At 37.5% G+C, this 17,417-nt stretch overlaps 1 protein-coding gene across 4 annotated transcripts in view; it reads left to right on the top strand.

The window, feature by feature from the left end:
- The window catches only part of RALGAPA2 (Ral GTPase activating protein catalytic subunit alpha 2), a 316,937-nt gene that overhangs the window by 223,077 nt on the left and 76,443 nt on the right, over nt 1-17,417 (top strand). For all 4 annotated transcript variants that reach the window (XM_033094559.1, XM_033094558.1, XM_033094556.1 and 1 more), the window contains one exon: nt 12,094-12,221. In XM_033094559.1, coding sequence (XP_032950450.1) covers nt 12,094-12,221 — 128 coding nt within the window. The remainder of the gene's footprint in view (nt 1-12,093; nt 12,222-17,417) is intronic.

The raw sequence follows: 17,417 nt of genomic DNA, 5'->3' as shown, positions 1-17,417 counted from the left end.
GTAGAGACACCTGGAGCAATGTTAACATTAACCGATTTAGCATTAATAGCTTCATTATATAAGAATTTCTGATCAGATAGCTGTTACTTTTGTTATATTGCTTCAGCTTGTATTGTTGTCATTTTTTATCTCCCTGCTTGGCAACCAGGCAATGATTTGCAAATTTTTTTTGTCTTGATTAATTAAGCAATATAATTATCAGTAACCGTGATGCAGTCTTTGCTCAACAAAGCTTCTGGGAGAAAACAATGGTCAGTCTGTTAGTGTGAATGCATTCCACGCGTCCCAGATGCATGAGGATATTGTGGACAATGAGGGGAAAGGCCGCCTGTGCGCGAGGACAAAGGGTGCCACGCAGACTCGACACACTGCACATACCGCCAGGGACATGCTGTGGGCTCCCGGGACACAGACGCCTCGTTAAATTACAGCTCGTCAGCAGAGATTAATTCTCAGCCATTTGGTGCAATAATTTACCCATTCCCCAGTCTTTTAACTAGTGCTCCTTACTATGGAAGTGAAGGCTTTATACTCAAAAGGTTTATTTAACCTTGCCTACTTTTAGGGATCTCCACCAAAATCATTATTTTTGCTTAGAAATTATAATGACACAGCTGCTTGAAGTTGAGGAATATTCCTTTTGGGAGAGTAGGATTTGCACAAGTTTCAGAAATTTTAGGTCGAGTCAAAGACATTCTTTCAGCACCTGTATATTTCATCTGAATATAGTGTGACCCAGTGGCCTAAGTACATTTATTTTACTGGTCTCTGGGAAGCCATACTTCTCTAAGAATAATTTTAATCCTTTTTCAGGAGGAAAAAAAAAAAAACCCACCTCATCAGTACACAAAAGTCCTGCTCATCGGATAGAGTCATGCATATTCAAATTGTACATTCATTCACTTGGCCTCATTAATAGCGAATGTAATAATGTAGGGCTGTTTGTAATACAAGCTCACAAGCAGCATTGCTTCCCAATCCTTTGAAATTTAACATATTTCGCTTTTTCATTCCATACACCTCCCTTAAATACACAAATTACGTGTCTGGCAGAATTCGCCTCTTCTTAATAATGCACACAATTTGTGAAATGGTATGTTGAAGAAGTGTGGGTGTGCTTGTGTGAGTGCCTAAAGCCCTCACGTCTGAAAAGATCTGCTCACTTCTTGAGCTTTTTATTGAACTTTTTAAAAATAAATAAATGAATAAAAATCAGTGTGCTTAGCAACATCATTTCATTGTGAAATTACTTTCAAAATAAGTCCATCTCCATAAATATCGACACAATAGTCTTTGGTCACAGAAAAAAAATGTGCTTTTGTCAGACTTCTGTTTTTTTCTGCTTTTATTATTACTATGTCAGCATTCAGGGAAGACTTGCGTATAGAGCAGAATGTGAGTGATTTAAAGGGTTTGTTAAAATGCCCAATTTGTTCTGTAGAAAAGTGATTCATAAAGCTCCCGTATTGCAGTCAGTACCCATGTTGCCTTCCTTGTTTCAATAACTGAAAGTAATATTGGTGTTCAAAACATTTGCCTTTATGAATGTGTGATGGTAACTGTTAGCGCTTTTGGCATGTTTATCTTCAGGCACATTAGTGACTGGCTAGGAACTGACCAAAGGGTAGACGTGCTGAAGCAGCCTTGACCAGAAGCAGCTGAGACAAGAGGAAGCTTTGGTGAAAGGTCCTCCTTATCACCTCAACCAGAGTGTCAACTTCATAATTGAAAAACATGTTAATGTCCTCCAAAGTCTACTTACTCGGCACTGGTAGATATGGTCATAAGAGAACAAAGGATGGTGATTCAGTCATTTCTGAGAGGCATAGGCAGGAAAGAGTAATAAGATAGGAGATAGGACCCCAAAGTTCCAGCTCCAATGCTGCCATTGGTATCTTGGGCACATCTCTCAATTTCTTTGGGCCTTAGCTTCCTCACCGTCACATTCAGGTTGGGGACCAAGTACTCTCTCTCTGCAGAGTCCTTTCAGGGATTAAGTGCCCCTTTAAGACAATGGGCTCTTGCTAGATCCTCATGTTCCCATCTTTTCTTAATTTGTCCCAACTCGCCAGGCTGCTGTGGAGGTGGTAGCTGGCTCCCTTGCAGATTCAGCAACTACTGTGAGTATGTATGTGTATGTGTCCCTCTTTAGGATGACAGCTAGCCCAGGAGCAGGTGCCCAGAAATGCTGGTGACGGCTGATGACCAGAAGTCACAAGACCAATTGCACAGGAGAGGCTGAGAGTAGCCAGTATTGGTACCTGTGTTTGAAAGGAAACTTTTACTAGTGTGGCTTCATTATGTAGGGAATGTGTTTGTCTGAAACATGGCTATGTCAATTTCTTTCTTTTTATTTCGTATGTGTAATTTTCTTAAATATTTATCTCAGCGCCAATGAAGTAACCTTTTTGAGATTAAGTGATATACTTTAAAATACTCTGGGAAATTCTCAGGGAAAGTGAGTTGTTAAGTTTTGAATATATAATGAATCATTTATTTTGAAAAGATAATTGAAAATACTGAATAACCAGAATTTACTAAAATACGTGATTAAATGGATTATTGCAATATGTTCTGTTTTGGTAATTTATTATTATTGTCATTGTTATTATTTTTAGTAAAGGAATGACACTGAGAACTTTGTGAAAAGGCAGCTGTCATTTGCAGATGTTACATCAAAATCAAATTTGTTCTCTAATTTGTTGCCACTCCTAATTAGAGGAATACCCTGGATACAAGGGATTTACATTATTCCTTTTGTCTAGTTTTTGAAGACTGAGTCACCCATAAGCAGTTGCCAGAGAATAATAAAGAACATTTATTTGTAAGATAAACTGCAATACAGATGGGAAAAAATCTGTAGCCTATTATTAACTCCTACCTCCTGTTTTATCTTTCACCACAATTTGGCTATTGAGAATTCCTTCTCAATTGATTTTCCTCAAGAGTTGACACTGTTTTCCCCTTTTTTTAGTCAGTCTTTGATATATACATCTTCCTCTCCTTTGCCTTCTCCCTTTTTTGGCCAGCCAGAGCCAGCATGTAACTACACAGAGTGGCAAATGGTAGAGTCTGGCTCATGTCAGAAAGCAAGACAGTTTTCATCCTCTACTTCTGAGCTACCTCAGCACAAAAGGCCTTCTGGCCAAGAGGTAGGGTGCGTTCTCCTGACCCTTCGGCTCATGTGAGAGCACCTTCCTACCTTCCTGTACTCGTTTGCATACCCTGTGTGGGCTGAAGCCAAGCAGGGGAGGCCAGGGTGTTGGATACACATAGAACTCCTGTGTCAGAAGGAAACAAGGTCCATTACCCCCAGAATTAGAGAATTTATCCTTAAAGGTATATTTTCTGTGCTATATCTGAAATTCATTAGTTTGCTGCTTATTGTTATTGGTTTTTTGGTTATTGGTTGTGTTGTTTTCTTCATGAATACTTTCATCACAACACCAGCTCACCAGTTACTGGACTGCATTTAGTTTGTTATAGGAGGAAGTGCACTTTTTTTAAGGAATATATTTTATTTTTTAAATCATTTATTTTTTTCAGTTACAGTTGACATTCAGTGTTATTTTATATTAGTTTCAGGTGTACAGCATAGTGGTGAGACATTTACATAATTTACGCAGCGATCCTGCCGATTAGCACCCGCTTGGCACTGTACATAGTTGTTGCAACATTGTTAACTGTATTCTCTATGCTGTACTTTACATCCCCATGACTGTTTTGTAACTAACTGTTTGTATTTCTTAATCTTAAGGAACATATTTTAAATAAACTTTTAAAAGTATGATGTAGCTAAAGATAGAGGAAAGGATTATTCTTTCTTATTTTCTTATTTATTTGTTGTCATTGTTACCTGGACTAGGTAACAGTGAATGATTTTAGACTACGAGTAGTAATTACTTGATTTTCTTCTTTGGAATTAAGATTCCCACTCTTGCCTCTCCCCACCCCCCTTCAGTACTATCATAAGGGGGAAACACTCATTAGTAGTCACCACTAGTAGAACTGAGTCCTGTCCTTCTTTGCTCCCACTTTGCTCCCTCAGATCTGACTGCTTCCTCTGTGGAGTAGGTGTTGATCTCAAAATAGCTTCACCTAATCTTTGCAGTTTTTACATCTCTGTGTTTTAATTGTGGAGACCTTTTCTGAAACCCATCAAACAGAAGAGGTGTGTCAGCAGAATGCCTGCTCAGGACCCCAGGGCCATCCCTGTCACTCTTGAACCCTGACCTTTCTGGTATCTCCATGAACTGAAAGACAGACGGTCACAACAGATCTTGTTCTAGAAATTTGAAGAGGGACAACAGATTTGATTAATGTCCAGCAGTTAGAGCCTTGGGAGCTGGAGGCCTTCACTCAGTCATTCAGGCAACATGTATCTATTGAGGCTGCTTTACGCCAGGCACTGTGTCAAGGCCTTGATGTCCAGTCGTCTGGGAGCCTGATAGCCAGGTGCACTTTCCACATCAAATTGAGGGAAACCTTCATGTCTTCTTCTGGTAGAAGTGCTGCTGCTTCCTTAACTACTAAAATCTAAAATCAGGCCAGCATTGTAGGAACAAAAGAAAAAAATGCATGTGGGTCAGGAGAAGTAAAGTAAGCAGTACCCTTCCCCCTACACCTAGACCTGAGTAATCTGGTTATGGAAGAAATGCTACCATGTACTGTTCCCTGGTTCCAAGGACATGAGGTTTGACAATTAGGTTTGCGAATTTGCCTCGGTGCGCTTACATTGGCAGCATTGTATAAACTACTCAGTAAGATTTCATAATCTTGGTGTATCAGTGTCTCAGAGCTGTGTTCATGTCAACGTGTGGCAGTGTCTTGCTGAGTGGCATTCATTATTGTTGTTGCGTGTTTTTGTGTCTAAGAATGTCTGAGCTTGAATTAGAGCAACGAACAAGCGTTAAATTTCTTGTTAAACTTGGCAACAGTGGAAGTGAAATCAGGGACATGTTAGTCCAAGTTTATGGAGATAATGCCATGAAGAACGGCAGTGTACAAATGGATTAAACGTTTTTCTGAGGGGTGAGAACACGGTGCTCATGAAGAGACGTCAGGGCAGCCAGTAACGAGCAGAACTGAGACAAACATTGCAAAAGTTCGTCAAATTGTGCATCAAACTTGTCAGCTGACTGTGAAAAGCATAGCAGACCAAGTAAACATCAATAGAGAAACAGTTAGGAAAATCTTAACTGAAAATCTTGGCATGAGAAAGGTGTTTGCAGAAATGGTCCTGAAGGAGCTTACCAATGAACAAAAGCAAAAGGAGTTTTTAGCCAGTTAACAAATATCTGTACTGGAACACCCTCCCTACTCACCTGATCTGGCCCCCAGTGGCTTCTTTCTTTACCCGAAGATAAAGGAAATATTGAAAGGAAAACATTTTGATGACATTCAGGACATCAAGGGTAATACGACGACAGCTCTGATGGCCATTCCAAAAAAAGAGTTCCCAAATTGCTTTGAAGGGTGGACTAGGCACTGGCATCAGTGCATAGCTTCCCAAGGGGAGTACTTCGAAGGTGACTGTAGTGATATTCAGCAGTGAGGTATGTAGCACTTTTTTGAGGATGAATTCGTGAACTTAATTTTCATTACCCTCATATCTTATGGGTCAGTATCCCCACCTCACAAGGTAGTATATCCCACTTAGCATCAGAAATGAATTTTTAACAACCATCATACATGGAAGAGGCTATGCGTGCTCCTTCATTTAACTCCACTGGTCCAGAGGCACACTGTCTTACTTAATAACTACAGCTTACGATATAGTTTGCTATAAGACAGGGCAAGTCCCTACCCTTTTCTTACTCAAGGATCCCTTAGCTTTTCTTGGCCTCTTTGATTTCCACATAGATTTCAGAATCAGCTCAAGACACACATGTATCTGGCATTGAATCCATAGTTCCATCAGGGAAGGGAAATGACAACTGTTGAGTCTTCTAGTCCACAAAGAGATACATCTTTCCATTTATGTAGACTACTTTACTTTTTAGACTACTTGAACATCTTTCAATAAAGTTTTAAAGCTTTTTGTTACTTTCCTTGTTAGATCTATTCCTGTGGACCTTATATTTTTATGCTGTTTTAAATAGTATCATTTCATTATCTAACCATTTGTTGCTGGTTGACAGAAATGCAGTGGGATTTTTGTGAGTTTATTCTGTATTCATTGATAAACTCTATTACTAATTCTGAAAAATTTTTTGTAGATCCTTTTGGAGATTTGTGAATATAATCATGTCATCTGAAATGACAAGTTCATTTTTTCCTTTCTAATTCATAATCTTCTATTTCTTGCATTACTGTATTCACAAGGATTTCCCGTACAAATGTCGATAGATGTGACCTAGAGGACATTTTTCTCTCCTTTCACAGTCTCACATGTAAAGCTTTCAATGTTTTACCCTTAAGTTTAGTGGTTGCCATAGGGTTTGGTAGATACTCTTTAACAATTAAGGAAGCTCCCTTCTAATTCCAAGATTGCTAAAAAAAATTTTTCATAAATGGGTTTGAGTTTTATGAAAAAAATTTATATATCTGTTGAGATGATCAGATGATGTTTTGCGTTTAGTCTACTAATGTAGTTAAGTATACAGGCTCATTTTTAACGAAAACCCACACATTTATTCCTGGGATATACCCAACTCGGTCATGATGTTTGATTATTTTTGTACATTATTGAATTGGTTTGCTAATACTTGGCTGGGATTTTTGCTTGCATATTCAGGAGTGAGATTGGCCCCTAATTTTGTTATTAATAAGATAAGTGGGTTTGTTTGCTCTTTCCCTATATACTGGGAAGTTTCTCTAAAATAATAATTGTTTCTGAAGGTTTTGTAGAATTTGCCATTAAAGCTCTCTGGTATAGATTTTTTGTTTGTTTGTTTGTTTTTTCATTAAAATAGCTTTTTTCACTGTGATCAATTACTTTAAGCTTACGGAATTGTAGTTTTTATATATCATTTTGTATCTATATTTGCTAAATTGTATTTTACTGAGAATTTGGCCATTTTAATTTTCAAATGTATTGGCATGAGGTTACACATATTTTCTAAGCATCTATAGTTGTAGCCCTTTTTATTTTTAATATTATTTATTTTTGCTTTCTTTTCTTGATTCATCTTGCCAAAGATCTACCAGTCAATTGTATTAAACTTTTTACAAAGCACCAACTTTTGATCGTTGTTCTCTTTATTGTGTTTCTATTTCATTGATGCCTACGTTTTATTATTTCTCCCCTTCTATTTTCTTTGAATTTATTTTATTCTTTTGGTTTTTCAGTACTTTTTGAAATGGAAGCTTGTCTTATTAAGTTGCAGTTTTTATTCTTTTCTAATAAAAGCATCTAATCCCACACATTCTCTCTAAGTACTACTTCAACGTATGTTATAATATCTACTATTTTCATTATTATTTAGCTTAACATATTTTTAAATTTCCATTCTAGTATTTTTTGGCCCCTGAGTTATTTAAAAGTACGTTTCTTAGTTTCTAAACAGAGGTTTGTGCTAGTTATCCTTTCTTTGTGGATTTTTAACTTAATAGCTTTTTAAGCACAATATGGATCCTATGATATCAGCTGCTTAAAATTTTTTGAAACTTGCCCTTATGACCAAGAAGAGGGCTCAACAAAGTTTTTCTGGAGAGGACCAGGTAGTGAATGTCCCAGGCCACGTGGCCCATGCAGTGTCTGTCACAACCATTCAGCCCTGCCATTGCTATATGAAAGCAGGCATAGGCAACACGTAAGTGAAGGAACGTGCTATGCTCCAGTGAAGCTTTATTTTTGATCTGATTTTTGAATGTCATATAATTATCACATCACAGAATATTCTTTTCAACCAATTAAAAAGTAGAAACCATTCTTAGCTTATAGGCTATACAAGAAAAGGCACCTGACTGGAGTTAGTCCCCACAGGCTGTATTTGTGGATCCTTGGCCTAGAATATGGTCAATTTTTAAAAAATACTCTGTGAGAATTGAAATGATGAGGCGCTTTGTGTATATCCATTAGAACTAGTTTTATTGTTCAAATCTTCCGTATTCTTGCTTATGTTTTTAAAAATATTGTCTTTGAACTATAAAGAAAAGGGCATAAGTTTTAAGTATATAGTTTAATGGATGTTTTCAAAGTGAACAGTTTACTACCAGATCTAAACATAGGATATTGCCAACCCCTAGAAATCTCTCTTATGCCCCCTTCTAATGAATAATCCCCCGAAAAAGGTACCTACTATTCTGGCTTCTATCACCATTGATTAGTTTGACCTGTTTTTGAACTTCCTGTGAATAGAATTATATACAGTATGAACTTCTTTGTGTCTGTTTCTTTCACTCAGCATTGTATTTGGATGATTCCCATGATGTTACATGTAGTAGTGGTTTGTTCATTTTCATTACTGTGGAATATTCTATAGGGTGAATATACCACAGTTTCTTAATTTATTTTCCTGTTTATGGACATTTAGTATATGTTCAGTTTGGAGAATATGTATGAGTTGCCTTTTTAAAAATTTTTATGATGAGCAGAATTTTTAAAAATTTTATTAAGTCCAGTTTATTTTTTTTCTTTTATAATTGGTGCCTTTTGTATCCTAAGAAATCCTTGCTTAACAATCCAAGGTTGTGTAGATTTTTCTCATGTTTCCTTCTGGAAGCTTTGTGGTTTTAGCTTTAATGTTTTGATCTATAATCCATCTCAGTTTTTGTGTGTGGTATAAGGTAGAGTCAAGGTTCATTTTTCTTCGTGGCTGGCTATCCAGTTGTTTACTGAAACAGACTTTACTTTCTTTGTGAAATTAATGTGCTCCTTTATTGCAAATCAATTACCATATACCCTCAAATATGTGGCTCTATCCTTGGACTGTATGTTCTGTTCTATTGATATATTTGTCTATCCTGGTACCAATATTATGATATGTTAATTATTATAGTATTACTGTCATGGCTAATTTATGTCTTTTTGTTTCCATATAAATTTAGAATCAGCTTGCGAATATCTATAAAAACAGCTTACTAGAATTTTTGCTCTGCTTTGTGCTGAATCTATAGCTCAATTTCAGAAGACTTGAGATCTTAACAATATGGAAACTTCAAAGTCATGAACATTGTACATCTTTCCATTTATTTATATTGTCTTTAATTTATCTCAGCAATGTTTGGTAGTTTTAAGTATAGATGTCTTGCATAACTTTTGTCAAATTTATTTCTAAGTACTCATTTTTTGTGTGCTATTATGAACAATATTTTTAAATGTCATTTTCCAGTTGTTGCTAACATTCAGAAATATAATTGATTTGGAGGGTACTGTATTCTGTGACCTTCTAAAATTCACTTATTAGTTCTAGTTAACTTCCTTTGGATTTCTTATGTACGTTATTGTGTTATCTGAATAAAAACGAATTCTTTCTCATCTTTATGCTCCTTTTTTCCCTTTCTTATATGTTTCTTTATTGTATAACAAGGACCTTCAAAAATGTTGACTAGAAGAAGTGAGCATAGACATCCTTGCCTTTGCAGATCTTTGGTAGAAGACATTTAATACTTCATCATTAATTATGATGTCATATTTTTTTTTTCTTTTAAGACTGCATCAAATTGAGGAAGTTCCCTTCTATTCCCAGTTTTCTGGGAATTGTTTTTATATCATGACTGAGAGTTGAATTTTATTAGTGCTTTTTCTGTATCTATTTAGGTCATGAGGTTTTTCTTCTTTATTCTGTTAATTTAGTGAATTGTATTGATGCATTTATAAATGTTAAACCAACCTTGCTTTTTTATGGAATATGCCACTTGGTCAAGATACAGTGCTCTTTGCTGGATTTAATTTGTTAACAATTTATAATGAATTTTTGCATCTTTGTCAGGATGCTAGTCTGTAGTTTTATTGTGTCAGCTCCTATGGGCAAATAACAGTCATTCATTCATGATGTTGTATCGTAAGTCCCTCCCCCAATGCCAATGACAGAAAAGGTGTTCTACAGAGAAGTAGTCTAACATAAGTCAAGACACCTAGGCTGGAGACTCACATTCATTAATTCGTTTAAATTACTTAAAATATTAATCTATTCAATCATTTGGTATTTGCATTCCAACCATTTGCCAGGTACAGTGCTACTCATTGGAAGTTTTGCTCCTCCACCTCCAGCCACTCCTTCTTAGTCCTTTTTGAGAATTCTTCCTCATGTCTCCAACCTCTAAACATCAAAATACTGTCCTTGAACCTCTTTTCTTGCTCATCTGGTTATCTAATCTTATGGCTCCAAACACCATCTATAAATGAATAACACTTAGAAATCTCTAAACCTGAAACTCTCCCTTGACTTCCAGCCTGTTATAACCTCTGCCACCTTCATGTATCACCACTAGATATCTAATAAGCATCTCAAACGTAGCATTTCTAAAATTGAGCCAATGACTCTCCCCTTAAGTCTTCTCCATTTCAGGAAAAGGTAGCTCCAACCTTCCAGTTGTTAGGCCACAAACCATGGCATCATCCCTGACTCCATTTTTCTCTCCCACTCCATTAAATCCTCAGCAAATCCTTTAGCTCTGCATTCAAACTATATCCAGAAACCATCCAACTCTCCTCACTTCTACTACCATTCTGATCTATCCCATCATCATCTCTTACCTGGATTTTTCAGTAGTTCCCTAACTGGTCTCCATAATGCCTACCCTTTACAACTTCCCTAACACAGCAGCCAGGCAGTACCGTTAAAATGTAGGTTAGATCATATCCCCCACTTCCCTAAACCCTCTAGAAGGCTTTCATGTTACTTAGAGCAGAAATCCAGAATCCTTAAAGTTTCCCACAGGTCCCCTCTTAGAATTACCTGTCCAACTTTATCTGCCTCCGTTTTGTCTCATGCTTACTCAGCTCCACCCATTGTGCCTTCCTTGCTGTTGCTTAAAAATATTAGTAATTGCATTCCCACCACAGCGCCATTGTATTTTCTGTTCCTCTGCTGGGAATGCTCTTCTATCACATGACCTCATAGTTTGAGGTTCATCCCCTCATCTCTGTTAAGTCTTTACTGAAATACCGTCTTCCCCTTGAAACTCTCCCTGTGTAGGGGATCTAAAATTGGAGAACTTCCCCCCTTCAAAAAGAGTCCTACTGCTCTTCCCTGCATTATTTTTCACCTTAGCACTTTTACTATCTAACATATCATATATTTTATGTATTTATGCTGTTCACTCTCTGAAACCTCCAATAAATTCTAAGCTCAGTGAAATCAGGAATTTTTTTATTCTCTGCTATGTCTCAAGTGAATAGAACACTATCTGTCACATAATAAATATTTTTTTTAATAAATGAATAAAGCACGTATGAGTGAATAAATATAAGAGTTACAAGGCAGACCCAGTCCTTGACCTCATGGAGCTGACAGTCTCCATATTGGTAAATAAAGTCGATGAAATTCTAGTGGGAAAAAGAAAAATAAGTGAGAGAAAAGAAAGAAATCCAGAAAGATAGGCATCAAAATCTTGTGGGTTTCCCACATGGCAGAATTGGGTCTAGTGAAGGAAAAACCAAGTCTCTGTTTAAAAAAGAAAGGAAATGAGGAATATGCGCTATCTTAGAAGCAGAGGGAAAGAAGGTTCTAGAAAACAAGGACTGTATGTAGGACCTTGTAGTTGCTAACAGGGATAGTCATCATCTCTGTTAAGAATTATTATGTATCGGGATCCATGCAGAAATATGGCCAATTCCAAAACTGGTTTCAGAAGGATAAAGGTTACAGGTGTGCAGTGAGGCAGGGCTGTGTATTGTGCGTAATCCACATAAGGTAGGCACTTAGAATAATGCCATTTCTGCAAATGACAACACACGAATAAAAAGAATAACCTGGTGATAATTTGTCACTAGAAGTTTTGCTGAAGAGTTCATAGCAGAGGAGCATTATAGAGTAATGCTGTTTTGCTTGACTTGAAAGCCCTAGATCTGTGTCCCGCTAAGGTCAGCATCTGTTCTATGGGTGGTCATAACAGGTCTGAGATACCAACCAGCTTTTCTCATGTCTTTGGTTTGACTTTACTGTTTTTTTGAAAATTAAGTGTTTTTCTGTTTTGAATCAACAGGTTCCGTTTTTTGGGCCCCTGTTTGATGGAGCCATAGTGAGTGGGAAGCTACTGCCAAGCCTTATATGTGCCACGTGCATCAATGCCAGCAGGGCCGTGAAGTGCCTTATCCCACTCTACCAGAGCTTGTATCTTTTTGCTTTAAATATGCAACTTATTAATCATCCCAGATTCCAGATTCCTGGCAGTTTTCCATGAGAGGTAAGTATTAACTGTGTTGAAGAGGGAAGAGAGAATTGTTTTCAGTCTGTGTTGAAAATAACAGTGTGATTTTCATAACATTTGTTAATTTACATTAAATATAATAATGTGCTGCATCAAACTTAGGAAGAGTTTATTTTCATAATTTATCACATAAGTTTGTGCTAAGAAGCTGTGACTGTCAAGAGATGCTCATATCTTTTCAGGTATTTTTCCCCAAGTTTAGTCTCTTCCTGCATCCATCCCTATCTGTTGCAGGCTGTTGTGCATCTAAGGTGGGTTGCTGAGGGAAGTGTGATGGGGTCACTCAGACTGCTTACCAGAAGCCAACAGCAAATTAAATGACTCAAATAGATCAAAGAATGTGGCAAGTGCCACCAGAGAAATACAAATAGTGTTGTAGGAGGTCAGGGGCAGGAGGAGTGGCCTCTGGTTGGGAGGACAAGGGAAAGGCATCCTCAACCAGGTTACGTCTGAACTCATCAGTAAGAATGGCTAGGAATTCTTCTGTGATTTTCCCAAATCATTTATATCACCTTCTCTAATTCCTGGTCTTCTCTTTAAAATCAGAAGAAATTTTACTTTTGTAATTTTTTTTCTCAAACATTAATTGGCAGGCTATAATTTTAAAATCCAGGTATGATCTCTGATTTTAAGAAAAAAAATTAAAGTGACTTCATGAAGTTACTGTAAAAGGCATCTGACCCCCTAATAAAACTTAGAACCTCTTTGTTTCTCATTGGTACTGATAATGATTATAAGCATATTGTGTTTGACCTCACTCTCTGTGCTTCTCCCAACCTAACCGTAAATGATGTGTTGCTGGAGGTTGGAGGTGAGGGCTGGGTGAGAAATATCATGTGTGAATAGATACAGTTCATGAAAAATACCTTTTATTAAAATCCTGGTCACTTCATTGATTGATATTCTGTCTTCAGATTAAAAAAAAAAATACATATGCCATGTGGCAACTTGGAATTATCATAGAAATTAGTAGTAGAAAAGAGCTATTAGATCCCATCTGGTGCCTCCCCGAGGACTAGAACAGCATTCTTCCCTCCAGCGTGCTCCCTCATGCTTTGTCCAGGCTGGTGGGGCGTCTTTTGGAGATGGCATTCTTTGCAGTGATTTCCACAGCACTCTAGACTTAATCTTACGACTGGTGTCGATTCAGCCTTTAGCGTGGAGTTTTTATTTCACATGCTGTTGAAAGAAGGTTCTTGGCAGAAATGGGAAAGATCTATTTGGCAATTGGCTTGTCAGTTTGCATGTCTACTAGGATGAGCAGGACACTGATCAGTCAAGTTATGTTTGAGCAAGAAGAGAAAAAATTTGCAGATGAAAATTCTGTTTCATGTAAGTCCATTGTGATTTTTGTCACCCCTTTTCTACTTGTCCAATTTCTCATTACAAAGTACATGCTTCATTATTTTGTTGAACACTGCTTTCTCAAATAAGAATTAATGTAGCATCAGAATAATCAGATTTCAGGAAAATAATATATTTAAAAATTCAAAGGATAGGATTCAGCATTAGCTTAAACACTTTTCAAGCAATCGCTTTGAGCTAAAGTGATTGAGAAGATCAGTAATAGTTTCAACATACCTATAACCAGGTCCAGCTATATAACCCATGGGTCCAGTGCAGAATGAAAATGTGGGACCCCTTGTTCAAAAAGCAGAGGAAGGTACCTTTAAGGATGCGAACATATAAAGCTTTTTCCATTCTTCTGCGGCTTTTCTTTTGACTTGACCTTTTATTTTTTATTTGCTGTTTAATGTCATTTTAAGTAAAGAAATACTAAAAATTTAAATTATTAGCATTAATTTTCTTCTTTTTATTCTGCAATGCCAGTTTAATAGGCAAATACAAAAGCATTTAACTTGCATATGGAATCACCAAAATTACAGTTTGTGTTTCATAACTCGTGCATGGATATATTTCATTCTTACCAGAATAGTGGAAACATTGACCAAAACTAACTGATATATTTCCTATTTTTATTTCACTCTTCAAGTATACATATTGTACCAACTTTCTACTTTCGGTTTACTGATGAGTAAGGAAGGACTGGCAGGAAAAGGAACCATGGGTTACCCTGTATTTCCCTTTCCTTCCATGTCATCATTTTCAGAGTAAATTGTTGGCTAGCACAGAGGATCCCTGACTTATGATGGTTCGACTTAGGATTTCTCCCCATTACAGTGATGGCAAAGTGATACGCATTCAGTAGAAACCTCACTTGGAATTCTGAATTTTGATCTTTTCCAAGGCTAGTGATATGTGGTATGATACTCCTGTAGTTCTGGACAGCGGCGGCCGCTGTGTTTCCCCAAAAATGAGACCCAGCCGGACCATCAGCTCTAACGCGTCTTTTGGAGCAAACATTAATATAAGACCCGGTCTTATTTTATTATAATATAGGACCAAGTCTTTATAATATAATATAATATAATATAATATAATATAATATAATATAATATAATATAGTACAGTACAATACAATACCAGGTCTTATATTAAGTTTTGCTCCAAAAGACACATTAGAGCTGATTGTCCAGCTACGTCTTACTTTCGGGGAAACACGGTAGATATAGCAGCCAGTCAGCCATGTGATCACGAGGGTAAACAACTGATGCTCTACAGTGTATTCGTTGTGTTCCGTGATGTTCCCCAACTGCAGGCTAACGTAAGTGTTCTGAGCACGTTTAAGGTAGGCTAGGCTACGCTAGGATGTCCGGTAGGTTAAGTGTGTTAAATGCATTTTTAACTTACAATATTTTCAACTTACGATGGGTTTATCAGGGTGTAACTCTCTGGTAAGTGGAGGAGCATCTTTGCATGGAAGTAACCGACTAAGGACATGTAGGGTTCCTTGGTTATTCATGTTTAGTAGGACACCCTTGTTTGCTTTCTGCATTCAAAGCAAGTTCTGGTTCAGATGGAGAATGTGGCCTCTCATGATAGTCAGGCTCCCCGCTTACTCAGTCATAGACTGATTAACACACTTCTCAGGTGCTGTCTTTGGATCTCTCCGAACTCCCGGGCATTGTGTGTCCACTGGTATTCTGTGCTCATGGGGCATTGCTAAGGCTATGTGCGAATTGGGCAGGTGGCAAGGAGCCAGCAGACCGCATACTGTGTGTCACCTCTGCCCTCGTGCATACTCCATTGTCTCATCAGACTTTAAGTGCAGAACACACGATTATTAAGAATTTCAAGACAGCAGCAGTAGAACATTAAACCAAGCAGGGCTTGTTATAGGCGCAAGGCGCCATGTGGTTGCTCAGATCACACGGCCATGAAAGCCTGCCTGGAACGCATTCTGAAACACCCAGCCCCGAATGAGTTGGGGAGCTCTGTTCCTGGGAGTTTATTAGATTTGATGCTCCTTCCTAAAGCCAGACAGTATATCCCTTAGTGAAACTTTATTGGCATATGAAATAAGACTCTTTAAGGAATGAAGCACCTTGTGCGCATAGCCCTAGAAGACAGTTCATTTAAGAGAACAAAAATCTGAGAAAGAATTACTATCACTGTTTCCCTGAGATAGTTGGTGCTGCCAAAGAAAGGGAAATTTCTTTGTCAACATAGGCCATATTATATGTGCAATCCTGCATTCCTATTTTGTGTAATATCTAGATTACAATTGCTAAGTAGAACCTTGCCAAACTGCTCATTTCATCCAAATGTCAGTCACTTTCTATATATCAGATTCACATTTATGAACAAAAGGCATGTTGTTTAGTTCAGACAATCTATAAATCCTTTAGAGAAGGAGCACTTGCTTTTTTGTATCGACCATAGATAGCCAAATATTAAACCTAATGGTAAAGACAAGAGCCAGTGGAATTAGTTTACAGGAGTTATTCTTATCTCCTGTCCCACTCCAGCTAATGATTGATACTTAAATGCCTTAAAATAGTGTCAGTTGAGATTCAGTTTTATTTAACTAAAAGTAGAAATGTAGGCAATTCCATATAAATTTTGTTTAGTAATGTTCAAAAAAATGCAACATTTTTTATTAAGCTAACTACTGGGGGCATTGTTGGAATGAATTTGCCTTTCGGGATCTTTTTGAGCAGAAATCTAGCTTAGAACCAATATCAGAGGAGTTCTTGTTTGGGTACCCTTGGCTCAATGACCAAACAGTTGGAACTGTGTGGTGAAGGCTCATAGGAGACTAAAAAATACCATTGTCTTACATGATCAAAAAAAAAAAATGTTAGCACAGTAGGGATGTCTTTGGAAAGCAGTAACATTTCAGCCTAGCCCCTTTGTCCTTCACGGGTTTTCTGGTAACTTCCTCGGTGGGCTAAATCCAATCTGTCAAGTGGAGCCTTCGTCCTATGGCCACTGCTCTTCTGAGTGATGGGGGCCAGCTCACCTACCATCTGCTTTTCCATCCCTCAGGGGCAACCAGAGGGCCTTGCCTGCGTCTAGAGTGCTGTAAATGGGAAGTTTGCCACATGTCGTGTTGACAGTTCCCAAGCCAACTAAAGATTCCAAAATCAAACCACAGTCATCTGATAGAAGTTTCCAACACCATTTGAGCCAGGGCTTTCATTCTCCTCAGATAACCCATTTCAGGGAAAAGGTTGTGCACAATATGCAGGGTGCCCATTAGGAGGAGTTCACCCTGAATCAAACAGATGGTGGCTTTTAAAATAAACATCCACTTCAACAGAACAATAGTTTCAATGGCATTTGCCATCTCTCCTCTGTGGAAGTATCAGCATTTGATTGGGAGAACTCGGCTGCCTAAGAAAAAGTAATTTTGTACCTCATTCTTTCACATGTGAAATTTAGTTTCATTTAAAATTAGCAGATATATTTGATAATACCAGAGCTTCTCTCTTAGGCTCATGACTTCTTAATATTATTGCTAAGTTTTGTTCTCAATTTACACACCTTCATAAATAGTCCCTCCCCCTAAAGCTGTAACAATCCTGTTTCTTTCCTCTCCAGTGGGATCTTTGTTCTTTATTTCTGCAAAGACCTTTAATTTTCTCCATTTCTCTCTATACACTTAAGACAAGTATATGAAAACGAGTCCAGTGGTACCATGGGATCTATTTTTCCATACAGAACCAATTCGTGCATTTGTCAATGTTAATGCATTA

This window comes from Rhinolophus ferrumequinum, chromosome 23 (genome assembly GCF_004115265.2).
Source record: "Rhinolophus ferrumequinum isolate MPI-CBG mRhiFer1 chromosome 23, mRhiFer1_v1.p, whole genome shotgun sequence".
Taxonomy (NCBI): domain Eukaryota; kingdom Metazoa; phylum Chordata; class Mammalia; order Chiroptera; family Rhinolophidae; genus Rhinolophus; species Rhinolophus ferrumequinum.
This window is presented reverse-complemented; position numbering and strand designations above follow the sequence as displayed.